We start from the raw sequence: 27,275 nt of genomic DNA, 5'->3' as shown, positions 1-27,275 counted from the left end.
CAGATGGTTCAGTCCCTGTTACGTTGTATAACCTAGCCAGATGGTTCAGTTCCTGTTACGTTGTATAACCTAGCCAGATGGTTCAGTTCCTCTTACGTTGTATAACCTAGCCAGATGGTGCAGTTCCTATTACTTTGTATAACCTAGCCAGATGGTTCAGTTCCTGTTACTTTGTATAACCTAGCCAGATGTGGGTCTGAATGAACTTGCTGCACATGCATGTAATGGCTTTTGTTTTGATTACCTGACCACTCCCTTGTGCACTATCCACAATTTTGCCATTATTTCAGCCAGCTTCTCTTTCCTATCTCTTAAGGAAAAAGCCTGTCTGCTCTGCAATATCCATGCCACAGCCCAACCCTCCCTCCCTCTCTAGCTGTTCAGTGTTCAGCCTCTGTCTGGGCGGTGAAGATTCACATTGCCCTCCTTGTCCCCATTCTCTCTCGTAACAGTCTGGAGGCGTAGGTGGGGGACTGGTAAGAGGTCCTCTCTAGATGACAGAAGAGGGCTGTAAATGATTGCCGCTGCTGCAGGTGGTCCACTGGAAGTGCCTGGGCTGGCAGCACTCCCTTTGTCACGGCTTTGACTCGAGCATTCCAGTCAGAAAACACTGAGATGCATGCTAACAGCTATTGGGCTAACATTGGGACAATATGCTCCCTTTGTGACGGCTCTGACACAGGCCTTCCAGTCGGACTCCATAGAGATACATGCTAATGGATATTTAGCTAACATGCTATCTACTGTTGGGCTAACATGCTATTTACTGTTGGGCGAACATAATAATGAATTTGGAATAACGTTCTCATGTTTGGGCTAACAATGGCCGCAATGGCACTACTTAGAACAGCGAGGCCGTTCAGGTTGTGTGACATTACCTTGTTTAGCATATGGAGTATGTTGAGCCACAGATTGTGTTTTGTTGGCGTGCATCGATCCTTCCCTGATAAGATTTTTCGCTCTTCCCAAACTTGTCTTCCTCATTGTAAACTAGTACAGAGCCCACACGCATACCACACCTTCGCATAAAATGACGAGAGAAATTGCTCAAATTCCCAAAATAAATCACATCCTCATCAAGCTGTTCAAACGTGTTTGTACAAGAAAAAGAAACCACCAACTTCAATTCAGCTTGTCTTTAATTAACAAATCAAATCTTATTTGTCACATGCGCCGAATACAACAGGTGTAGACTTTACCATGAAATGCTTACTTACGAGCCCTTTCCCAACAATGCGGAGTTATAAGTAAGAAAGATTTGGACACAATAAAATAATGAGGCTATGTTTTCATACACACTAATAATATTAAACTGATTTTATGGCAGTAGGCAGAGAAAGGAAATGGCAATGTAAAAACCTTACCCTGCTTATCTTAAAATTGAAGTAAGCATACGCTGATTAAAACACCTGGTTTTCTGAGCAATCTTTTGAATTATTAGGACATGTAAACAGCTTAATCTCCGTTCCAGTCGTATATTCGATCTGCACATGTGCCAGCAGTGGTAGCCTCCCTCTTATGAGCGAGTGAAGTGAGTTCAGAAAAACTGAAAGAATGCATCTTAGAAATAGTTTTCACATCCAAACTTTATATGTCCGAACTCAGAATCAAATAGACTTCGCAATAATATGGTCACTGTAGCAGAACGTTTATTTTCTTCTGTGGTTTTCTGCATTTATCAAAAGTCCCGTCAAGTAGTCTGATTTTTGATGTGTCCATGTAAACAGGATTATTAGGGAAATTGTTCATCTTGCAAAGCATGTAAATATTTTAAACTATTGCATTAATCTGACTATCCACCATAATCATATTATTGTGTGCATGTAACTGTGCTCACTGAGTGTACAAAACATTAGGAACACCTTCCTAATATTGAGTTGCACCCCCTTTCGCCCTCAGAACAGCCTCAATTTGTCGAGGCATGGCCTCTACAAGGTTTTTGAAAACATTCCACAGGGATGCTGGCCCATGTTGACTCCAATGCTTCCCATAGTTGTCAAGTTGGCTGGATGTCCTTTGACCATTATTGATACGCACGGGGAAACTGTCGAGCGTGAAAAACCTGGCAGCGTTGCAGTTCTTGACACACTCAAACCGGTGTCCCTGGCACATACTACCATAGCCCGTTCAAAGGCACTTAAATATTTTGTCTTGCCCATTCACCCTCTGAATGGCACACATACACAATCGATGTCTCCTCCCCTTCATCTACACTGATTTGAAGTGGATTTAACAAGTGACATCAATAAGGGACATCCAGCTTTCAACTGGATTCACATGGTCAGTCTGTCATTTGTACACTCAGTGTACAAGAAGTACTGGTACCGGGTACGAGGTAGTTGAGGTAATATGTACATGTCGGTAGGGGTAAAAGTGACTAGGCAATCAGGATGGATAACAGAGTAGCAGCAGTGTGTGTGTGGTGTCAATATACGTGTGTGGTGTCAATATATGTGTGTGTTGGAGTGTGTGGGTAGAGTCCAGTGAGTGTGCATGAAAGGGGGTCAATGCTTGCACTCCGGTACCATTGTAGCAGAGAGTGGCTTGGGTGGCTGTAGTCTTTGACAATTTTTAGGGCCTTCCTCTGATACTGTCTAGTATAGAGGTCCTGGATGGCAGGGACCGTCCCCAGTGATGTACTGGGCTGTACAGTTGGATGCCAAGCAGTTTCCATACCAAGCAGTGATGCAGATAGGCAAGATGCTCTCAATGGTGCAGCTGTAGAACTTTAAGAGGATCTGAGGGCCCATGCCAAATCTTTTCACACTCTTTAGGGGGAAGAGCCCTCCTCAGCCCTCCTTTTCCTGTAGTCCACGATCCACTTCTTTGTCTTGCTCATGTTGTGAGAGAGGTTGTTGTCCTGGCACCACACTGCCAGATCTCTGATCACCTCCCTATAGGCTGTCTCGTCATTGTCGGTGATCAGGCCTGTCATTGTCGGTGATCAGGCCTACCATCGTTGTGTCATCGGCAAACTTTTATAATGATGGTTTTGGAGTCGTCCGCGACCACGCAGTCGTGGGTGAACAGGGACTATGCACACACCCCTGAGGGGCCCCCGTGTTGAGGGTCAGCGTGGCGGGTGTGTTGTTGCCTACCCTCACCACCTAGGGGCAGTCCATCAGGAAGTATAGGATCCAGTTGCAGAGGGAGGTGTTCGGTCTCAGGGTCCTTATCTTAGTGATGAGCTTGGACGTCACTATGGTGTTGAACACTGAGCTTTAGTCCATGAACAGCATTCTCACAAAGGTGTTCCTTTTGTCCAGGTGGGAAAGGTCAGTGTGGAGTGCAATAGAGATTGCGTTACACCTCCTCCCCCCCCCCCCCCCCCCCGAATGTGTGTGGTTTAATGTGCTATCTTTCGCTAGTGTGGCAGGCGGTGGCATTTGTGATGGAACATGGGGGTGTGTTAATGGGAGGCAGATGGGCACAGATGTTTTGAGCTCAATGACGTGCATAAAACCCTGGATGACTGACAGGGAGCGCTGTAAGATGGCTACACGCCACTGGCTACAGACACCTTAATGTATACTTCTAAATTATATTATGTGAGCAAAAATAAATAAAAATATGCCTTTATAAAGTATTCACACCCTGTGAGTTTCTCCACTTTGTTGTTAAAGTGGGATTAAAATTATTTTGACATTTTTTGTCAACGATCTACACAAAATACTTGGTAATATCAAAGTGGAGGAAAATGTTGTACATTTGTAAAAATATTATGTTAAATAAAACACTAATATACAGTATTTAGGCTTGCCATAACAAAGGGGTTGAATACTTATTGACTCAAGATATTTCATCTTTTTATTTTAAATACATTTGTAGAAATGTATAAAAACATTGACATTATGGGTATTATATGTAGGCCAATGACAACACAAATTTCAATTGAATCCATTTTAAATTCAGGCCGTAACACCAAAAAATGTGGTTGTGGATACTTTGAAGGCACTGTATATATACAATACATTTTTTGAGAGTACTAATGTTACTGTCCCCACTACAACAATAAAATAGTTAAATACATGTCATTTTGTCCTTGAAACATTTAATTGAAATACTGTAGAATTCCATGGAGGACTGCTCCATGGGCTTCCGAGTGGCGCAGCGATCTAAGGCACCGGATCTCAGTGCTGAAGGCGTCACTACCGACCCTGGTTCGATTCTGGGCTGTATCACAACCGGCCGTGATTGGGAGTCCTATAGGGCACACAATTGGCCCAGCGTCTTTAGGGTTTGACAGGGTAGGCCGTCCTTGTAAATAAGAACTTGCCTAGTTAAATTATATAAATAAAAATGCTGGTGAGTGCCAATACTGCCGACCAGTGGCTTCAAACCCTCTCAATGGCCAATACATAGATTGCTAATACTAATGTTTTATGTACATAATTGGTTGAGCTCTAGAAGCCAGTCATATTGTGATCAATGGCCAGCTTCGGTGCTGTCACTTGGCCCGTTAGTGGCTAGCCCTAGAGGAATGCTAACAGTATAAGATCCTCCTGGAATACATAATGAAATTGGGCCGATGAAGACCGGGTTTTCCCAAGGGACCGCATGTATGGTCTCATTCCCCACTGTTGTGCTAGTGTAACCGATGTGAAATGGCTAGCTAGTTAGCGGGGTGCGCGCTAATAGCGTTTCAATCGGTGTAGTTGAAGTAGTTGTGCCCCGGGCCGCGGCTTTTGTTGAGCGATGGGTAACGATGCTTCGAGAGTGGCTGTTGTCGATGTGTGCAGAGGGTCCCTGGTTCGAGCCCAGGTAGGGGTGAGGAGAGGGACGGAAGCTATACTGTTACACTAGCTAGCTACATTAATTCACAAAGTAATGGTTTTAAGTAGAAAGTGGTTTGATTCACTTGTGATTCGATTTGTTAAAAGCCTGGTGTTTCTTTAAGTGTTTGTTCACTATGTGAAGAAGTCATTTGACCGCCATCTTGTGTGCTGTACACTTGATTTGGCCTGTTAAGTGTTGACTTTTTTTCATCAATTGCGGTAGCAAAATCCTTAAATATATTCTGCTTCCTTTTTAGCGTCTTGCTGCTTTAACCATGCAAAGACTTTTGAAGTGTTATGAGGTGGATGGCCTCAATGCTTTCGAACTGTAAATGTTCGGTTTGGGTCAAGTTGTGCTGTCTCTTCACCTATCCTAGCAGTAATTCCTACTGGCAGTATTCAGTCATGTTATTCCATTTATTAAAATGAACCATAAAGGAAAGGTTCAACCATTTTGAATGTATTATGTTATATTTTCTGATTGATCTATCGATTCCCTGGATCATTTCATGTTTTCATGTGTATCTGAGTTATTGAAATAGCGACGTGATAAAGTCGCTCACACTGGATGTTAATAGGAATAAGACTTTTAGATCGCGAAAACGTCTAATACATGTCAGATTTCAATACTGGCTGATTTTCATAACTCGGGAGGATGTCTTCTCTCGAATGAGGGTATAGCACATTTTTCTGTCTCTTTATTCTAGTGACTTGCATGGTGCCGTTGCCAGAGATATTATAGAAAGGAGATAGAATCCAATGAACAGAGGATGGGTTACGCCCCCACCAGGCATGACTGACCAATCGCGTTCACGTTGTCATGTTGCGTCTCGCGGTTGCTAAGCGCTTCGTCACGCAATCCCTTCTCAACGTGTATATGTCGAGAAACGTGCCTATCACGATTCCAAAGGTATACGATACTACAGATAGCAAGTTCATTATTTCACATCTCACATCTAATGTTTTATACTTATTGTTGACGAAATTCGTGTTAATGTTGGGGTTTTGAGCTTGCGCCCAATGGACTCACATTGAAGGGGAGAGCTCCTTGTCTCAGAATCGTCCAGAATGCACCGAGCGGTCCATTGACGTAGCATGGCAACGTTTTCCCCATCTCCTCAAAAGTATATAAGTTATGCCGTTGAGCATGTTCGACTCCACTCTGAGGCACATCGATATTCAGGTTGAACATGGTGAGATTGTAGACTCCTAAGTTGATAGTGCAGTTTGGTTAGGCGATTTTACAGTTAACCAGCCACGTTACATGCGGATATTGTCTTTGGCGTTATTGTGTGTAGCTAGCTACTTAGCTAGCCAGCCAGCCAGCCCATAGAGAGAGCATTGCAACAGATTCCCACAGCTATTTCCCATGTTGCTACCAACGTCATAACCCCACAATGAAACATTTGTTCACAAAAAAGTGTTATTTAACACTGTAAATTTAAAGGAAGAAGTGGATTTTCTGTGTTATTCACTGACATTCTCAAGGTTCGACGATTCACATGTGTGCTTCCAAAGCCCTTCATTTTTAACCGCCCACTGTGTAGATATTCAACCCAATTGGAACCTCGATTTCCACCAGCTTTGAATTCAATACTTTGAAGTGTGGCGATGGAGCTAGCAACAGGCAATGCAATAGAATTGATGCTCTACTATATGATTATGTGTGTGGTAGAGGCACTCTGGGTCAACTGTTTAAAGTCTGGTATATTTAGTTGACTTAATGTAATTTGCCTGTGGTCGATCTATGACTCCTAACTAGTTAAATGCGTTTCATCATCCATGATTGAGACATGTCTGAAGCCAAATTATCATTATTCTTGGTTTAAAGGCAATTTAGGCTTAACCTGTATGTGAAACTTGCACTACACAGTATGAACATGAATAGATATGACTCCATTGTTAACTGAGTATAATCCAAAATGGCCACCTTTTTGTTGTCTCAGAGGCGGCTAATGGGAACGTCCCGGCTGGGCAGCGGCCTCCACCTCGGATCCGCAACGTCCAGATCAACGGGCAGATCGTCAAACTGAAGTATTGCTACACCTGCAAGATCTTCCGACCGCCTCGCGCCTCACACTGCAGTATCTGTGACAACTGTGTGGGTAAGAGCGAGCACTCTTCTCCCTTCAGTCAATTCATCTTGTTCTTATCATGAAAGAGACTCGGTCTGAAAATAACATACACGTTTTACACGTACATTTCAATTCATTCAGAGACTGGGTATTGTGTGAGAACTAGCTTTTTTTATCAGCGTGTGAAGGACCACATTCTGCTGATGCAAGTTTTTATTCGTTTGCTCGAGCCTTGACCTTACCTACATGTATTTGTCAGTGTTTTAGAACATTTTATTGGAAATAGTTTTAATCGAAAGTTCTATTGATGAGTTCTATATCCGGAGATGGACATTCTATAGCTGAATGGGTTTCCAGTGGGGATTTGGAATGCTGGCGTATTGTATTCATTCTCCCCAGTTTTCTACAAAGCACTCTTTGGAATGTTGCTTGAGGATAGTTTTTCATGTGTGTACATGAACATGTCAAGCGTTTGCAGAATAACAGTATTTTGGCTAGTCATGATTGAACCGTGCATTTGACCTTTAAACATCAGTTATTGTGTACGATTCCCCCCACCCCACCCAATCTGTGTGGGGCCAGTGCACCTGCTGCTGTCTGTGTCACACACAACCAGCATGACACAGCAGCCTGGGACAGCCCGCCAGCCTCCTTATGGGAAAGGTGGGGCTCAGGCCCCTCCACTCTGCAGTAAGGGCTCAATATGATCAATGAATCAATAAAGGCTGTGGGTTTAATGGTCATCTGTCTTTGCACAGGAGTTGGACAAAACAAAAGACATGACCTTTCTTCAATGCAATCAAGTCTGTTGCAGTATTGTAGTGAATAAAAACAGATTTTTCACATATTTGAGTAAAACTAGTGGGTGTGGTTAATAGCTGGAAGAAAGGTGTTTTTCATGAACCTGTCTTGTGTGTGTGGTGCGGTGTACCATACAATATTTAGTAGTTGATTATACACACTGGGCTCCTTTCTATATACAGTACATCAACAGATCACATTTATGGTGTTTCCTCATTCCAGATATGCTTCAATGCAGAAGTGCCCCACCTGCATGCTGTCATCATATATACTGCTCAAAAAAATAAAGGGAACACTAAAATAACACATCCTAGTTCTGAATGAATGAAATAATCTTATTAAATACTTTTTTCTTTACATAGTTGAATGTGCTGACAACAAAATCACACAAAAGTAATCAATGGAAATCCAATTTATCAACCCATGGAGGTCTGGATTTGGAGTCACACTCAAAATTAAAGTGGAAAACCACACTACAGGCTGATCCAACTTTGTAATGTAATGTCCTTAAAACAAGTCAAAATGAGGCTCAGAAGTGTGTGTGGCCTCCACGTGCCTGTATGACCTCCCTACAACGCCTGGGCATGCTCCTGATGAGGTGGCGGATGGTCTCCTGAGGGATCTCCTCCCAGACCTGGACTAAAGCATCCGCCAACTCCTGGACAGTCTGTGGTGCAACGTGGCATTGGTGGATGGAGCGAGACATGATGTCCCAGATGTGCTCAATTTGATTCAGGTCTGGGGAATGGGCGGGCCAGTCCATAGCATCAATGCCTTCCTCTTTCAGGAACTGCTGACACACTCCAGCCACATGAGGTCTAGCATTGTCTTGCATTAGGAAGAACCCAGGGCCAACCGCACCAGCATATGGTCTCACAAGGGGTCTGAGGATCTCATCTCGGTACCTAATGGCAGTCAGGCTACCTCTGGCGAGCACATGGAGGGCTGTGCGGCCCCCCAAAGAAATGCCACCCCACACCATGACTGACCCACCGCCAAACCGGTCATGCTGGAGGATGTTGCAGGCAGCAGAACGTTCTCCACGGCGTCTCCAGACTCTGTCACGTCTGTCACATGTGCTCAGTGTGAACCTGCTTTCATCTGTGAAGAGCACAGGGCGCCAGTGGCGAATTTGCCAATCTTGGTGTTCTCTGGCAAATGCGAAACGTCCTGCACGGTGTTGGGCTGTAAGTTTACCCCCACCTGTGGACGTCGGGCCCTCATACCACCCTCATGGAGTCTGTTTCTGACCGTTTGAGCAGACACATGCACATTTGTGGCCTGCTGGAGGTCATTTTGCAGGGCTCTGGCAGTGCTCCTCCTTGCACAAAGGCGGAGGTAGCGGTCCTGCTGCTGGGTTGTTGCCCTCCGACGGCCTCCTCCACGTCTCCTGATGTACTGGCCTGTCTCCTGGTAGCGCCTCCATGCTCTGGACACTACGCTGACAGACACAGCAAACCTTCTTGCCACAGCTCGCATTGATGTGCCATCCTGGATGAGCTGCGCTACCTGAGCCACTTGTGTGGGTTGTAGACTCCGTCTCATGCTACCACTAGAGTGAAAGCACCGCCAGCATTCAAAAGTGACCAAAACATCAGCCAGGAAGCATAGGAACTGAGAAGTGGTCTGTGGTCACCACCTGCAGAACCACTCCTTTATTGGGGGTGTCTTGCTAATTGCCTATAATTTCCACCTGTTGTCTATTCCATTTGCGCAACAGCATGTGAAATGTATTGTCAATCAGTGTTGCTTACTAAGTGGACAGTTTGATTTCACAGAAGTGTGATTGACTTGGAGTGACATTGTGTTGTTTAAGTGTTCCCTTTATTTTTTTGAGCAGTGTATATTTTAATGTGTACGTGTTGTCTGCCACAGGGAGAAAAGTGTAAAGCAAGATGTTTTTCCTCTGTAAAGCTGTCTGACCCTGCATAGCTTCGCTCTGGCTCTGGTCCTAGTGTAATGAAGAAACAGTGGTCACTATATTTAGATCAGAGAAAAAGGAAGTATAGGGAAATGGCTCTTATTTCCTGCCAAAACTGTGTGCTTGTCTTTGAGGGATTGTGACGTATTGTAGCAGAGGACATTGATAGCTACATTACCTTTGTTGAACTTGGTTGTTATTGTCAGAATTAGTTTTCAATGACTACCTAGCGAAATAGTTAAAAAAAAAATGTGTTCAGCCTTTAACCAGCAGAACTTTGGGGAAGGGTCTATCCAACGCACTCATTTACATCTCCAAGTTAAATTGAACTTAGTTTGTTTTTGTGTCTGCGTTGAAATGTGCATTTGATCCCGTGGCCACAGAGCCTCCTCCCTCTCCTCTCCATCTTTGACCTCCTCCCGCTCCTCTTTTCTACAGATCGTTTTGACCATCACTGCCCATGGGTGGGCAACTGTGTGGGCAAGAGGAACTACCGCTACTTCTACCTGTTCACTCTGTCCCTGTCCCTGCTTACCATCTACATCTTCACCTTCGCCATCGTACATGTGGTGATGCGTGAGTACGGTTGTTCCTTCATCGTTTCGCAACCTTATGTGTCAGTCAAGACCAGAGCAGAATATAATAACAAAAGCAAATGTAGATTCAGGTCAGTTTCAGACCATGACAGTACTTTAAGGACTGCGTTTACAGATTGGTGCGATAGGAAATTCACAGGTGTGCGGGAAACCGTCACTCTTGACAGTTGAGAGAATGTAGTCGATCTGGAAGGGTCAGTGACGGATGTGGACTAAATGTGATGAAAAAGAGACCTAGTTCAGCTGAGGCTTGACTGGAGCGTGGAAGTGACATGCAACAGTAACTGCCTGGATGACCCACTCACACACACACTTCCCTTTGATCTGGTCCTGTATGTGGGACTTTACAAACAGCGAGATGGCAGGGAAAAGCAGAGAGCATTTACATTCAGGATCATTGGCTCCAGGCTTGTGATCTTAATTCAAGCCACAGCCAGCAGACTGTCAATGTCATTCCTAATTTTAATGAATAGTTTATTTTTTTAATGGTCGAGTGAGTGAGTGAGTGAGTGAGTGAGTGAGTGAGTGAGTAAGTGGGACATGTAAGTGTACGTCTTGGAGTTTGTTAGGAGTGTGTGTGTGTGTGTGTGTGTGTGTGTGTGTGTGCGTGCGCACGCTCGTATACCGTGCCTTTGGAAAGTATTCAGACCCTTTGACTTTTTTCACATTTTATGTTATTCTAAAATGAATTAAATAAAAGTAAATCCTCAGCAATATACACTCAATACCCCATAATGACAAAGCAAAAACAGGTTTTTATGCATTTTTGCTCATTTATAAAAAAAAAAAAACAGAAACCTTTACATAAGTATTCAGACACTTTGCTATGAGACTTGAAATTGAGCTCCGGTCCATCCTGTTCCCATTGATCTTCCTTGAGATGTTTCTACAACTTGATTTGGAGTCCAACTGTGGTAAATTCAATTGATTGGACATGATTTGGAAAGGCACACACCTGTCTATATAAGGTCCCACAGTTGATAGTCAGAGCACAGATCTGGGGAAGTGTACCAAAAAATGTCTGCAGCATTGAAGGTCCCCAACAATGCAGTGGCCTCCATTCTTAAATGGAAGAAAATTGGAACCACCAAGACTCTTCCTAGAAGAGCTGGCCACCCGGCCACCCGGCCAAACTGAGCAATCTGGGGAGAAGGGCCTTGGTCAGGGAGGTAAGCAAGAAATCGATGGTCACTCTGACAGAGCTCCGGAGTTCATTTGTGGAGATGGGAGAACCTTCCAGAAGCACAACGATCTCTGCAGGTTTCCACCAATTAGGCCTTTATGGTACGGTGGCCAGACGGAAGCCACTCCTCAGTAAAATGCACAGAAAAGCCTGCTTGGAGTTTGCATAAAGGCACCTAAAGATTCTCAGACCATGAGAAACAAGATGCTCTGGTCTGATGAAACCAAGATTGAACTCTTTGGCCTGACTACCAAGCGTCACGTCAGGAGGAAACCTGGCACCATCCCTACGGTGCAGCATGGTGGTGGCAGCATCATGCTGTGTGGATGTTTTTCAGCGGAAGGTACTGGGAGACTAGTCAGGATTGAGGCAAAGATGAAGGGAGTAAAGTACATAGAGATCCTTGATGAAATCCTGCTCCAGAGTACTCAGGACCTCGGACTGGGGAGAAGGTTTACCTTCCAACAGGACAACGGCCCTAAGCACTCATCCAAGACAACGTAGGAGTAGCTTTGGAACAAATCCCTGAATGTCTTTGAGTGGCCCTGCCAGAGCCCGGACTTGAGCCTGATCGAACATCTCTGGAGAGACCTGAAAATAGCTGTGCAGCGACGCTCCCCATCCAACCTGACAGAGCTTGAGGGGATCTGCAGCGAAGAATGGGAGAAACTCCCCAAATACAGGTGTGTCAAGCTTGTAGACCCAAAAGACTTGAGGCTGTAATCGCTGCCAAAGGTGCTTCAACAAAGTACTGAGTAAAATGCCTAAATACTTATGTAAATGTGATATTTCAGTTTATTTTTAATACGTTTGCAATAATGTCTAAAAACCTGGTTTTGATTTTGTCATTATGGGGGAATTGTGTGTAGATTTATGAGGGGGAAAAAACAATCAATTTTGATCACTTTGAAAATAAGGCTAACTAACAAAGTGGAAAAAGTCAAGGGGTTTGAATACTTTCCGAATGCACTGTATGTGCTCCACAGAATATTCTTTAACTATGTGCTCCTCTCTACAGGCTCGGTGGACTCTGGGTTTGTGAAGACACTACAAGACACACCTGGGACATATCCTTTCAGTTCCACATACATCTACAGTTCACAATACCATCTGTTTATTGACCCATAGGGCTACCGTAGTAGTTTACTTTTTAAACCTAAAAGAATCAGACATTCATAATAATCATAAGATTTTAGTTTGAGTCAAATCATGTTATATGCAGTTATAAAATGAGTCATCCCTGAGGCATTTAACATAAAATGATCTAATAAATCAGTAGTGATCGCAGTAACCTCATGTTCGACAGACCGATCCTTGACCTGTGGACTTACATGCTGACCAGACCGGACACGTCGTGTGCGTGAGCGTCGCAAAATAAATTTAGAAATCCATGTTATTCAATTATTGCACACACTGCTCGCGAGCGCCAACGAGCGTCTGCGTTGCCAAGGGTTAAAATAGAAGTCCTTTCTATTTCTGACGCAGATCGCGCTGCCTCTCCCATCTCCTCATTGGTTTATAGAAGCAGGTACCCACGTGCCATCTCCTCATTGGTTATACCCACATGGGTGATTGAAAGACAAAATGTTTTTCCGGTTGTCGTGGTAATACTATGAAAGTTTAGATGCCAATCACCATATAAGTTCAAAGATGATAAAGCCTGGAAGGAGGAGAGATGACTAGAAACCATTCGGTTGACCGTTTTATGTGTGGATTAATTGTCGGAGTAGAAGACCTTGTGCATTTCAGGTAAAATAACAACTCAATGTTTATATCCCAGGACAAATTAGCTAGCAACAGCAAGCTAGCTAAATAGAACAAATTAGCTAGCAAGTGCAAGCTAACTAGCTAAATTGCCGTACATGTTTAATGCTTTTCGACCTGTCCCCAAATTAATGTAATTGGTTCAGAGTTTGTTTTGATATTTTAACCTGCGTGTCGTGATCGCGTTGGGTGTGGGGGGACAAAATAAATGTATGCACGATGGCGCACGCGCGCATCCGGTTTGGGTTCCGTGTTAGAGCTTGTAGTACTCTTACTGTATCTGTCCTGTTTCTTTAACCCCATCCCACTGTGCTGGAAGTGTTGGTGTGCTTCTTCACCTTGTGGTCAGTAGTGGGACTGACAGGTTTCCATTCTTATCTTATCTCCCTCAACCAGACCACCAATGAGGATGTGAGTATATCTGTTCTCTACCATTCACTACTCCTATTACAGGAGCTGTGTCTCAAAAGTTTAAACTGTCTGCCTCTCCTCTTTTATCCAGCACTGGTGATTATGGAGATAAGTAAGGAAGGACGTTTTAGATTATTGACACAGCTGGTAGTCTCAGAAATCATGAGGGATTCTCTTGGTAACTTCGAAAAGGGAAAAATAAATCCAGGAAGGGTCCTCCACAGACAGACAACTCTCCCAACAAATCATGCGATTGGGTAGGCGGGGCTTAAAATGCAGACAGGAATTGTGCTTATGAAGAAGTCTTACCATAGCCTGTAGGCAGATATGACAGAACGTTGCAATTTGAAACCAGAGTTTGCAGGCCAAACCTTTGCAGTCGTTTTATTCAAGGTTGACGCAAACTAGCCACTTGCGAAATGCACTTATTCCAAACATTCTAGATACTATTTTGTGTCCGGGGGATGTTTACGCTAGGGCAACAAGCGGATAAGGCAGTGATGTAAGAAAGCCGGATGTCCCACCTTTCCTCTACGCCAAACTGATGTTGTCTAAGTACAGGCGTGCGTGCTGGAACATTGGCACGTCGTAGGAGGCAGCTTGTGTATGTAGAGACTACACAGTCGGTACTCGAGTTAGTGTTTACATTACCACAGATCTGGGATCAGATTAACGCTAATCCTAACCGTAACCATAATGTAATAAGACCTGACCCTGTGTCAGTTGTTAGGAGCCGCTTCACTCCAGGGTTCTGTTTTAAGTCCTGAAAGTGGAGTGCTAACATGGGCATGGTTGGAAAGATAAATATACACTCAGGGTGGGTGGCGATAAACACTCCAAAGTTCTCCAGTCGGCTGTCACCTTGGCAACCACACACACTTTTTTTTCTTTGTAGCCTTAGGGAGGGGGGGGGGGGGTAGAATTAAATCAAATACACCATGGCAATATTTACTCTGTCTTTGTTTTCAAATGCAGACACAGACTTCTTATTCTGATGAATGCAAGACTGTGAGGGAAGTCTACCTGTACTAGTCGTAGGTTTTTATACAGTACCCAAGACCAGTGTGATTTTAATGACCATGGGGGAGGGGAAGCTTTACTGCCTAAATATGGCTAATGCAGAAGTGATTTAATTCTAATTTCAAGTTTGATTAATAACTACATAGCAGTCTTAGACACTCAAATCCATTGGTATTACATAAACAATAAAATATTCAAGTTTATAAAAGCATATTGAATAGTGAGGGCAATTCCATGGTAACATAATGACAAAACCGTTCAACAAAAGTTGAACAAACCATACAACTCTATGCACAAGGACTACTTTCTACCATTTCCAATGACAATTGTACAAAAACACATTTACTTGAACAACTGTGCAGATGTACATTTCTGTAACAGAATGATGGTAAAAAAAAATGCCCTCCATTTGTGACCAAGTTTTTTCCAAAAACTCAGTTAAATATCTATTCTGAATTAAGATTCAAAGATGTCCGCAAAAATAATGGGATGTAAAAGCTATGATATGACACCTTGAGTTTGAAAAAAATCTATTTTGGTAAGTGAAGTGGATTCACACCTGATAACAGAATGACTGTAAACGAATAGGTCCTGATTTGTACTGTACAGAAATGCATCATGATGGATATGCGATGCGCTCGTTGATGTATCCTGAATAGGTACATAAAGGTAGAATAATGTATTTTCCTCCTTTACATGTTTGGGTATTAGTTATTGAGGTATTTGTATTGTTTTGTACATTCAGTGAATATCTGAGGTCTAACCTCCTGAAAGGACCTGTCCAGTATATTTCTGAACACCCTTAAGGATTTATGTTTCCATTACATTCACCAGCAGGTAGGGTTTCAAAGGGAGGGTATATTACTGGAAACCTAAGTTTACCAGTAAACAACCAGAATTTTGGTAACTTGTAGTTTTTGGGGGAATTTTATCAATGACATCTAGTGGCCTTTTTGGGTACTTCGGGTTATCACAGCAGTCTGTAATTATCTCTGGCCCCCTGTGTTTCCTTATCACCTGTAAAATATACTGCTCAAAAAAATAAAGGGAACACTTAAACAACACATCCTAGATCTGAATGAAAGAAATAATCTTATTAAATACTTTTTTCTTTACATAGTTGAATGTGCTGACAACAAAATCACACAAAAATAATCAATGGAAATCCAATTTATCAACCCATGGAGGTCTGGATTTGGAGTCACACTCAAAATTAAAGTGGAAAACCACACTACAGGCTGATCCAACTTTGATGTAATGTCCTTAAAACAAGTCAAAATGAGGCTCAGTAGTGTGTGTGGCCTCCACGTGCCTATATTATCTCCCTACAACGCCTGGGCATGCTCCTGATGAGGTGGCGGATGGTCTCCTGAGGGATCTCCTCCCAGACCTGGACTAAAGCATCCGCCAACTCCTGGACAGTCTGTGGTGCAACGTGGCGTTGGTGGATGGAGCGGGACATGATGTCCCAGATGTGCTCAATTGGATTCAGGTCTGGGGAACGGGTGGGCCAGTCCATAGCATCAATGCCTTCCTCTTGCAGGAACTGCTGACACACTCCAGCCACATGAGGTCTAGCATTGTCTTGCATTAGGAGGAACCCAGGGCCAACTGCACCAGCATATGGTCTCACAAGGGGTCTGAGGATCTCATCTCGGTACCTAATTGCAGTCAGGCTACCTCTGGCGAGCACATGGAGGGCTGTGCGGCCCCCCCAAAGAAAAGCCACCCCACACCATGACTGACCCACCGCCAAACCGGTCATGCTGGAGGATGTTGCAAGCAGCAGAACGTTCTCCACGGCGTCTCCAGACTCTGTCACGTCTGTCACGTGCTCAGTGTGAACCTGCTTTCATCTGTGAAGAGCACAGGGCGCCAGTGGCGAATTTGCCAATCTTGGTGTTCTCTGGCAAATGCCAAACATCCTGCACGGTGTTGGGCTGTAAGCACAACCCCCACCTGTGGACATCGGGCCCCCATGCCACCCTCATGGAGTCTGTTTCTGACCGTTTGAGCAGACACATGCACATTTGTGGCCTGCTGGAGGTCATTTTGCAGGGCTTTGGCAGTGCTCCTCCTGCTCCTCCTTGCACAAAGGCGGAGGTAGCGGTCCTGCTGCTGGGTTGTTGCCCTCCTACGGCCTCCTCCACGTCTCCTGATGTACTGGCCTGTCTCCTGGTAGCGCCTCCATGCTCTGGACACTACGCTGACAGACACAGCAAACCTTCTTGCCACAGCTCGCGTTGATATGCCATCCTGGATGAGCTGCACTACCTGAGCCACTTGTGTGGGTTGTAGACTCCGTCTCATGCTACCACTAGAGTGAAAGCACCGCCAGCATTCAAAAGTGACCAAAACATCAGCCAGGAAGCATAGGAACTGAGAAGTGGTCTGTGGTCCCCACCTGCAGAACCACTCCTTTATTGGGGGTGTCTTGCTAATTGCCTATAATTTCCACCTGTTGTCTATTCCATTTGCACAACAGCATGTGAAATTTATTGTCAATCAGTGTTGCTTCCTAAGTGGACAGTTTGATTTCACAGAAGTGTGATTGACTTGGAGTTACATTGTGTTTAAGTGTTCCCTTTATTTTTTTGAGCAGTGTATATAAAATAAGATTACTTCAAAATAAAAAATATAACAAAGCTGTAAAACATCATCCTAACTATAAACCATAACCATAGTAAATACTATTGATGTCTAATATGAGGTTTTCAGCATGAAATATTGTTTATATATTTTTTACACACATTTATTTTACTATGTCAATAGGTCATGTTGTAAATGTTTTGGTGCCAATCTGGTTGCAGTTGTGAAAAAAGTCAATAGCCAGAAGAGTTGGGGAGTTCATTGGAATTAATGCCATTGTTGATTAGATGCTTTTTGTCATTAATCAATTTTCTCTTGAACCATACGGTCTGTCCACTAGAAACTCCTGGACAATATGTGCACTACATGACCAAAAGTATGTGGACACAGCCTCCACTTTCTAGGAAGGCTTTCCACTAGATGTTGGAAAATTGCTGTGGGGACTTGATCTTAGGCTTCCCGACAAAGTTATTTTGCTGATGTTGCAGTTTGAAACTCCGTAGTAAGTGTTGCAACCGAGGATAGACTATTTTTATGCGCTTCAGCACTCGGGGGTCCCATTCTGTGAGTTTGTGTGGCCTACCATTTCGTGGGTGACCCGTTGTTGCTCCTAGACGTTTCCACTTCACAATAACCGCACTTACAGTTGACTGGGGCAGCTCTAGCAGGGCAGAAATTTGTCGAACTGACTTGTTGGAAAGGTGGCATCCTATGAAGTTGCCATGTTGAAAGTCACTGAGCTCTTCAGTAAGGCCATTCCACTGCCAATGTTTCTCTATGGAGATTGCATGGCTGTGTGCTCGATTTCATAAAACTGTCAGAAACGGGTATGGCTGAAATTGCCGAATCCACTAATTTGAAGGGGTGTCCACATACTTTGGTATGTATTTTGTGTTTTTTTCTCTCTTTTTTTTCCCCAAGTATAAATTACCTAAATTACTGTTAATTACCAACGATTCCGCTAACTTTGGTACATTTTGGGTAGGTTTGCAACCCTACCAGCTGGATACTTCATGCATTGATAACACTTTGTGTGAAGAATTATTTCCATTTTGGAGAAATATATCCTAGTATCGCTACCCGTCAACACAGAATTGTGTTAAAGAATTTGGTCATTTTAATGACAATATGCCCTGTATACATGCATATTAACATACCTATCTTATACTTTGATCAGGAATTTATAAAATCCCTCACCAGATATTTTTTGTAGGTCAAGTGTAACCCTGTGGGATTACAATCTAAAAATGGAACCGTACGTTTGAATAAGGTATAACTAAAGGGAAATTATTTGAGTAGGGGGAGGCAATACTGAATATCCCCTATTTTTTTTAAATGGTAACCAGACCGGCAGTGTCTGAGATCTGTCTGTAAGGGCGTTGTTTGGCAGAAGTAGGGTTGGGGTCTATTCCATTCCAATTCAGTCAATTACAGAACTGAAATTACAATTTTCCTCATTGAAAAGAAATGAATGGACTTGGATTTCAGTTCACCGAATTGAAATGGAATTTACCCTGTGTGGAAGAGATGGCACAAGAAATGTATTCCTTCCTACAGTGCCTTCAGAAAGTATTCTCGGGGATTTTAGAACAGAGTTTAATGTCTGTGATAGGAGACAAACGACGAGTGAAAAGAAGGACGTTTGTACGTTTGTATAAAAATATTCCAAAACATGCATCATGTTTGCAATAAGGCACTAAAGTATTACTGCAAAGCATTTGGCAAAGCAATTCACTTTTTGTCCTGAATAGAAAGCATTACGTTTGGGGAAAATCCTACACAACACATTACTGAGTGCCACTCTATATTTTCAAGCATAGTGGTGGCTGCATCATGTTATTGGTATGCTTGTAATTGTTTAAGGACTGTTGAATTTTTCAAGATAAAAAAAAAAATGCAATGGTGCCAAGCACAAGCAAAATCCTAGAGGAAAACCTGGTTCAGTCTGCTTTCCAACAGACACTGGGAGGCATTCACCTTTCAGCAGGACAATAACCTTAAACACAAGGCCAAATATACACTAGATGTTCCAAAGTGGCCTTGTTACAGTTTTGACTTAAATTGGCTTGAAAATCTATGGCTAGACTTTAAAATGGCAGTCTAGTAATTAGCAACAATCAACTTGACAGAGCTTGAAGAGTTTAAAAATAAAAATGGGCAAATATTGTGCAATCCAGGAGTGCAAGCTCATAGAAATTTACCCAGAAAGACTCAGCTGTAATCTCTGCCAAAGGTGATTCTAACATGTATTGACTCAGGGGTTTCAGTACTTATCTAATCAAGATATATCAGTGTTTTATTTTTCATTAATCTTTTAAACATGTTAGCATTTTTCTTCCACTTTCACAGTAGAGTATTTTGTGTAGATCGAAAAAATAAATAAAATGGGTTTTAATTCCAAATTTTTTACGGGTAATTTGTCATTTGTGTTTTACAGATCAAAGGCTCATGGTCGGGAAAGAACCGGCTGCAGAACCCCTACAGCCACAAGAATATCGTCAAGAACTGCTGTGAAGTGTTATGTGGGCCTGCATACCCCAGGTACTGTACAGTAGGCGCACTAGCGGCCTTATCTGTGCTCATACGATTAACTAGTGTAGAAAATACTCTGCTGCTGTGGTTTTCATTGTTTTACCCTCTCTCCTCATGGTCTCTTTCTCTCTTTATCTTCCTCTTGCTAACTTCCCTCTACTATTTTTCTTCTCTATAGCCATACTCCTGCCCTTTCCGACCCTCCCTCGTCTCACTCTCACTACTTTCTTGTTCGCTTAGTCTCTAATATTATTCCTCTCATACTGTAGCCTCCCTTTTTATCCTCCTCCCCCTACCTCACTTCTTTGTCTTCCTCTCATTCTCTCGCTCTCTCCTTTCTGTTCGGTGGTGAATAGGGTGTTGTTGATGACTGACTGTCTGTCTCCCCTTGGCAGTGTCTTGGACAGAAGAGGACTGACGCAGGATGATTTGCCTGTTCCCGCATCCACTGCCACCCAGAGCAATCCAGTGCCACAGACCACAGTAAGCCCACGAACACATGCACACACACAAATTTACTCTTTGGCACTAAAATGGTTTCAGCTTGCCAGACACAAAGCATTAGTACAGTGAACATGCATAAAATATAGCCTAAATCAATTACATAGAGGGAGGAGAGCAAAGGAGGTGAACGGGGTGAACAATGTACTGTAGAGCAGAAACTGTTTTCCTTTTTTTTATTGAGATACTATTAATGTACTCAGCAGCTCACAGTTCTGTAGACAATTTGTGTCTGTACAGATGCCATTTTGTACTGGTGTCTAGTCTATCCTACTATAGCCATTTTGTACATTGCAATGTCTACAGTTGCCATCTACTGTTGCAGTATTGTACCTCACTTTGTCTGTAGCCATTTTATGCCTCACTTTATCAGTATATTTTTACTGGTGCAATATCTTGCCTTTTCACATCCCCTGAATTTAAATACAGGGCAGCTATCAATAGTTTAGTCTTTGGCTACTATTAGTATCCTTATTGTTTCATGTTCCCTCTGTAGAAAACTACAGCTCCACTCATCCCCAACGAGCACACCCCTGACGACGCCAAGCCCAGCATCGCAGACTCGGCCATCGCCCACGCAGAGAAAAGAAGCCCCTCCCCCAAGGAGAAGTCGCCCACTCCCGCCAAAGTCCCGCCCCTGGCCTCACCTGAAACTGACGTGGAGGCCTCCATCATTATCGCCAAGGAGAAGGCGCTCTAGCTGCGCGGTGGGGGTGGAGACTCCTTCCTTGCCCCGCCCAAAGTCAGTTTATCAATAAAACGCTCTGTCTGGACCTGTGAGGAGACACTTTAATCAACCTCTGTATGAGTGAAAAGCATCTATCTGCCTGTAATGAGTGGGGAATGACCGCAAGGCTCTGACTCCCTGCTCATTCCACCAGATATGTAGAGTTGGTGCCCACACCAAACCCTGCCTCCCCCCTAACTCAGTGACTGCAGGACTGCTTGATTGACATTCACACTCCAGAAGGGTGGGGTTGGGTATTGGGGGCTGGTGGCTCAGCACCTTTCTCGTTCCCCTGAACATTGTGTGGAAGATCACAGAGGATGGTGAAACTGTGGGACGAACTGCGATATCACTGGATGCAGATGACTGTATATCCCCGGGTAGTGTGAGGCTGAGGGTGTCCTAAAATGTGCACCGTACCCAGGCGCCTGTGGACTCGCTCTGATTTGTTAATTCTACTTTTTCTGTCTTTTTTGTTTTGTAGCTGTGATGATGACTTTTAAAATGTGAAAAAGCCAGTTCTAACATACTAGCTTTTGTGTTGTAAATCCTCTTAACACATAAACACTATTAGACCGTTCTCATCTTCTCTACTGAACCACATGAACAGCCCCCTATGCAATTAATGGGAAAGTTGGCAGTTTGGATAATGCGAATATAAGGACTGACAACTAGTTTAGGGTGTGTTTTAACAGTAAAACATAGTGGCGAAAGGAAACGCCATCCTTTATGGTTGAGATGGAGGCAATATCTCAGCCACCATTTTGTCTCTTCCGGGAGGTGAAACTACACTACCTGATTTCCACTGATATTGCTGCATCTAGTTCTATCCTAATTAACTTCTCTGACTAGATTTGTTGAGATGAAGGTGCAGCCTCGGCTACCGTCCTTCCTTTTTTATACTGTTATAGCAAAAGGTAAAATATTCTGGAATTGTTGAACATCCACATTTCTGCAGACCGTTTGCAGGGGCACGCTCAGAGTTCCTGTATCTAGCGTTAGAAATAGACACTTTGCCACTGTCCCAGAGTGTGTCTGGGTAGGCGTGTGTGTCAGTGTTGGGGGCATTTCAATTCAGTCAATTCAGAAAGTAAAATGAAAGAAATTATCCAAGGGAGAAAAAAAAAGAAGAAAAAAAAAGTTGACCCTCTGAATTGACTGAATTTATGTTGGAAAACCCAACCTGTGTGTGTGTGACAGAGAAGGCCTGATTGTTGCTGACAGTAGACACTAGTTACAGTGCCTTATCAAGAAGCTGCACTATCACATGCGACTATAACTATAAGGTTGTCTATCTACAGAGAGACCCTAAGACTCCAGTTCATGACTCAGCACTCCAAATCGTACATGCAGACTGTCCAACGAGAAATACCGTCGCTTTTTATAGTTACCAATGAGACTGCAAAAAAAAGATGAAGTAAAGCCATTGTTTAAATGTACATACCGTATGTAGGTGTTAAAAAAAAAAATGTGGATCTATTTCTGATGAGAAGAGACCCAGATTGTCTCTGTTTTTGGAAAGTGCATGTGTCCAGTGTTAGATATTTGCCTGTGTATGAAGGCCTGCCCTGCTTCTTGCAAGTCATGCAACTTTCACTGTCAAAGCTTTCGCTGTCAACTTGGTGTCCTTGCTCCAGGTCATGATCCATTGATGAGGAAAGCTTTCATTGTTTCCACTCCTCCATGCCTCACTCTTTCGCCTCCTTTCTTTCGCTCCATCTTTCCCGGGGAAGATATTCAGTTCCCCAGGCAACTGAGTCACGACCAAAGCCATCCGTGACAGGCTCATTATCAAACCGAAAAATCAAGAGACTGAAGCTGCTTTCTCTCTCTCTCTCTCCTTTCTACACATTCTGTTAATTTCACACCAAATGGAGCAGAGGATTATGGGGGTTTGTGAGAGGTGGGCAAGGTGGTTGAGAATTTCAGGTGCTTCAGCCCAAGACAACTCAAAGGGACAGGATTCACAAAGGGATAGTCAGTGAGACTGGCTTGCTTGACTGTTGGGTGATATGTTAAACTGATATTGGTTGGAGAGAGTTTGTATTACGCTTTGTGTTGTATGCAAGGCAGAGTAATTGTGATGTATAGAAACATTAGTATAACAACGTTGACAGTGTCGTTCAGCCTTTTCATATGCCCAAGATAATTGTACCCCACGATGAAGAGGGGACTGTAGATCTGTCTCCGTCCTTTCATTCATACGTTAGTCACACGCGATATCTCAGAGCGCACTGTCCCTATTTCGATGAACTTGGGTGAATGATATATCTTGCCGTAGAGATCCAGTATTTACTAAATCATACTGATTGGCCCAAAGCGAAAATGTGTTTAGTCACACGCATGATCTCAATTGGCCCAAATGAGGGCAGTGCATCATTTGTGGGGAACATGTTTACTATTGCCTTATTTATATATGACCAGAACAGAATGATACTGAAATAATCAGATTTAATGAATGAAAAGGATTGCAGAGCTACTGTATTATGGCCAAGCAGTGTGTTTCTACTTTTGTTGATTTCATTTCACAAAGATTCTCCTTTCCAGTGAAAAAGTGTATTTGTATTGGAAATGTGAGTAGGGGAGTTACTAGTTGTTTCCATCTAGGCCCTTGCACTGTTTTTATCACTTTAGTCTACTCCAGATTTAAAATATCAAACAATCCAGTGAAGGTCATGGAAGGGATTATTTTAGGGAAGGAAAGATAAAAGCCAAATCCATATTCACTTACGTAGTCTACAGATTCTGGAAGGACACTTGTGCTGTTGCCCCTAGACGCTGGTCAGGGTCGGTTTAGAATTTTCCCCACCAATGGTCTCTGCGTTCAGTATGAATGAAGTTGGAGGTGGTTTTGCTAGGCAATGCTAACTAGAGTTAGCAACTTCCTTCAAACTGCACGCAGAGACACACAAATGGTATCCATGAGTTCTTCTGACTCTAGGGAAGTAGATAAAGGTCCTCATTGACAAAATCCCAAAAGTATCCCTTTAAGGTTAGGATTGGGGGAGGGGAAGTCGATCCTACTATAGAGCTGTACCTAGGGGAAGTTTTACCCCGGAGCTGCTGAGAATGTAAGCCACCTTGTGAAATGGACAACAAATGGATGTTTTAATCAAATAGTGGTGTAGAGTATTTCCTGAATTTACGTGTGTGTATTGAGAAGGCCTTTCAGGAAATGTATTCATTTTCTTTTTTTGATCTATTTTTGTCTTTCGGAGCAGTTGTTAGGATTGGTTTGAGGGTAGACCTAGCAATTTAAGTTGATTGTTTGTTTTTTTCCCCCTGAATAGTATTCTGTTCTAGCCAGTTGTAAAAATTCTCTCTCAGTAGATAACTGTGCTGCTGCATTGCTGTCAATGGAAAGTGTGACCGTTTTCTTGATTTGTTATTAACAAATGAAAAAGGGAATGTTCATGTTAAAGTTTAAGCTGGTTGAAAGATAATTGAACGAATTGGACCCTTGTACTATTTAATGTTATCGCTATGGGCATATAGTAATAGTCTATACAATGACTTGGGAAGTTTGGGCTTTTTTTTCTCTCAATGTTTGGATGTATGATTTTGATTTATAATGTGAAAAGTGCGTGACGAGGGTCTCCGATCTGAATGCTCTGATCTACATAACGCTGTACATAATACAGTATACAGTAGATACAATACCACTGATGGAATACTATTTATGTTCACTTTGTTTAGTAATAACATTGTGATTATGTATATTTCATGATATTTCTCACTTCTTTTTACATGATTGATTGACATGTCTGGTAATTGAATGATATTGTCATTATTATTAATCATCTTGTCTCTGAATTATTGCATGGAAAGGATTTTGACTGCTGACTGCCAAATAATATCTGTCAAATAATTTCCATACATGGAGGGACCAGGAAATCTGGTCACAATACAGACACAGTGGAAGGATAAGAGACATTTAACAACCATGAGTAGACCCAGAACCCTGAACAGATAGTAATTGGATCATCTTGATCAGATCATGAAAACCACATGTTAATGCAAGGTGTAACCAGGGCTATAAATAGACATTCTTTGACAAGGACATCAGCAAGATTGACCCTCTGGTCCCTATCTCAGTGACTATTCACCCGCCATTTGTTTGGAGTGGATATCTAAGAAATGAAGGTGTAGCGAAGGTATGGCTACAGCTACAATATATATATTCTGACCTGGACTTAATTCCCTAATAATTCCACCACCTTTATGCGTGAGGAAACCAGGAATAAGGGGCTGAAATTTAATGGCAATGTTCCTGCTTTAGCAGAGACTGCATTCACGGTAAATACTGCATATGTCGGCTCAATCGGAAATGACCTTTACATTTCTATGGTGGAATCTGTAAGCAGCTTTACAGATTGAATAGAGCCCAAGGTCGAGTGAACCTGATGGTTCCAAGTGGAAAAAGCATCTACTTTATATTTTCTGATAGAATATCCATGCACTGTAATTTATAAATTGATAAGCGCTAGGTGAATGAGCGATCCTTTTGGAGAAGGGGATTGTAAATACACATAGCAATTGTTTTCGATTTTTCCTTATGATCCTTGGAGAAGAATGCAAAAACCAGTCATGGAAGGAAGCAAACTGAAAATCATAACATGACATGTAATGTGGCCCCTTTTCCACAGGGAAGTAGGCTATACGTCAGTGGAGACTGGTGGGAGGATTTATAGCAGGACGGGCTCATTGTAATGGTTGGAATGGAATAGATGGAACGGAGTCAAAAGTGGTTTCTATGTTTGTTTGATACTTCCATTTATTCCATTCCAGCCATTACAATGAGCCCGTCCTCCTATTCATGGGTTGCATGTTTCGTCACAATATTGTTTTGAATGTTCTGTCGTGGAAATTCTACATATGGGACACTCAGTCAATCTTCAATGATACATTTTTTATTAACAGTTAACTGGAGAGGCTCCAAGAAACTTGATGCACCATTGTGAACGTCTGTCAGAAGCTCTACCGGGGCAGTCCCTTTAGTTCTCTTATATTCTGCAGACAAGTTATTATTTGTATGATTTAGCTCATTCATCATTAACATTTGCTTCATTCATGTGACCGACCGATACTAGTTCATGCATATGACAGACCAATACCGCACGAGGCTTCTTCTCCCTAAGCTGAGCCCTTGAAACAGATATTTCGTTCTCAAAACAAGGGTCTGGGCGTACTGCCAAATTGAACGAATCCACACCATCGGTATCTGCAATCAGTCACTTGCATGAACACAGAAATTGGTTATTAGAAAAGCACAAACATAAAAAAAAAAATGTATCACTCGGTTTGCGATAATTATCATTACATTTTAAGGTAAACATTAGATTATAGCTTCTATCAAAAGGTTCTGTACGCTTATTAAAGTAAGGGAAATCAACACAAAACCAGACACTTCATTATTTCAAACCATTCTGGGTTGTACAATCCTTCTTGTAAAACCATGGCTTTAGACCTTCACTTCATACAGTTACATATATGCTTCATTACACAATTTCATTTATGGATTCTGGCAATGACATTTCAGCTGGAGCTTTTGTCGCGAGTGGCATATTAATGAAAGATCGGTATCTCAATGTATTTCTAGTTTAAAGTAATATACATTTCGCAGTGTGCAGACCTCCACAATTAACCTGATACCCCAAATTAACAATTTTGGATAAGCCTAAATTAATTACGGGCATGGTTGACCACCCTCCTCCCTCCCAGCATTCATTCTTCTGGCGTTTCAGTTCGTCCTCCCAATGGCACATGTTCAAGGTGGACGGCCCTTGATAATGTCCAGATTTCTCTCACCTGAGCCACAACTGTGTTTTACAGTCCATTATGTATTTTCCATTTTCCTACCAGTACACCAGCAGCATGAGAGAAGTTTGGACGGGATCTCTCTCCATGCTCACTTCACATGGACCCATGTCGCACTCCTGAGAGAAAAGGCAGTTGATAGCTTCGACTGGATGCTGTGTACAGGTTGCTGGCTCTGATTCAGGTCTCACGGTAGAAGTGAAGAAGGACCATAGTGAATGCCATTGTCGCCATTACTTCAGCCGGTTAGAGGGGGTGAGGTTTACACTGTTCTCAGTCAAATTATTCCTTCCATGCATCTAGATACCATCTGTGGTCACCTTCGCCATAACCTCGAGAGAGGACGGCTCAGAACAACAGTTTAGTTTAGGGCATTTCTGATTCAGGAAATCCATGCATTATTTATTTATGACAAATTATTCACTGTATGACAAATTAGTACTACTACCAATATTCTTAATACAAATATCTAAGACAAATGTCAAATAGAATAACACACAGTTGAAACCATTTCCCCTCCCCCCCCCCAAATTGGCTTACTCCCCTATCATCTTGGCGATCTC

At 42.8% G+C, this 27,275-nt stretch overlaps 1 protein-coding gene across 1 annotated transcript in view; it reads left to right on the top strand.

The window, feature by feature from the left end:
- The window catches only part of zdhhc9 (zDHHC palmitoyltransferase 9), a 55,340-nt gene extending 30,647 nt beyond the window's left edge, over window positions 1-24,693 (top strand). The window contains exons 3-9 of the mRNA XM_029770672.1: window positions 6,722-6,880; window positions 10,011-10,148; window positions 12,370-12,418; window positions 13,424-13,526; window positions 19,573-19,676; window positions 20,063-20,150; window positions 20,665-24,693. Coding sequence (XP_029626532.1) covers window positions 6,722-6,880; window positions 10,011-10,148; window positions 12,370-12,418; window positions 13,424-13,526; window positions 19,573-19,676; window positions 20,063-20,150; window positions 20,665-20,868 — 845 coding nt within the window. The 3' untranslated portion in view covers window positions 20,869-24,693. The remainder of the gene's footprint in view (window positions 1-6,721; window positions 6,881-10,010; window positions 10,149-12,369; window positions 12,419-13,423; window positions 13,527-19,572; window positions 19,677-20,062; window positions 20,151-20,664) is intronic.
- Window positions 24,694-27,275: the final 2,582 nt, after the last annotated feature.

The sequence above is a fragment of the Salmo trutta genome, chromosome 13 (assembly GCF_901001165.1).
Source record: "Salmo trutta chromosome 13, fSalTru1.1, whole genome shotgun sequence".
NCBI classification, from domain to species: Eukaryota; Metazoa; Chordata; class Actinopteri; order Salmoniformes; family Salmonidae; genus Salmo; species Salmo trutta.
The sequence above is the reverse complement of the archived record's forward strand: the minus strand, read 5'-3'. Positions and strand labels throughout refer to the sequence as shown.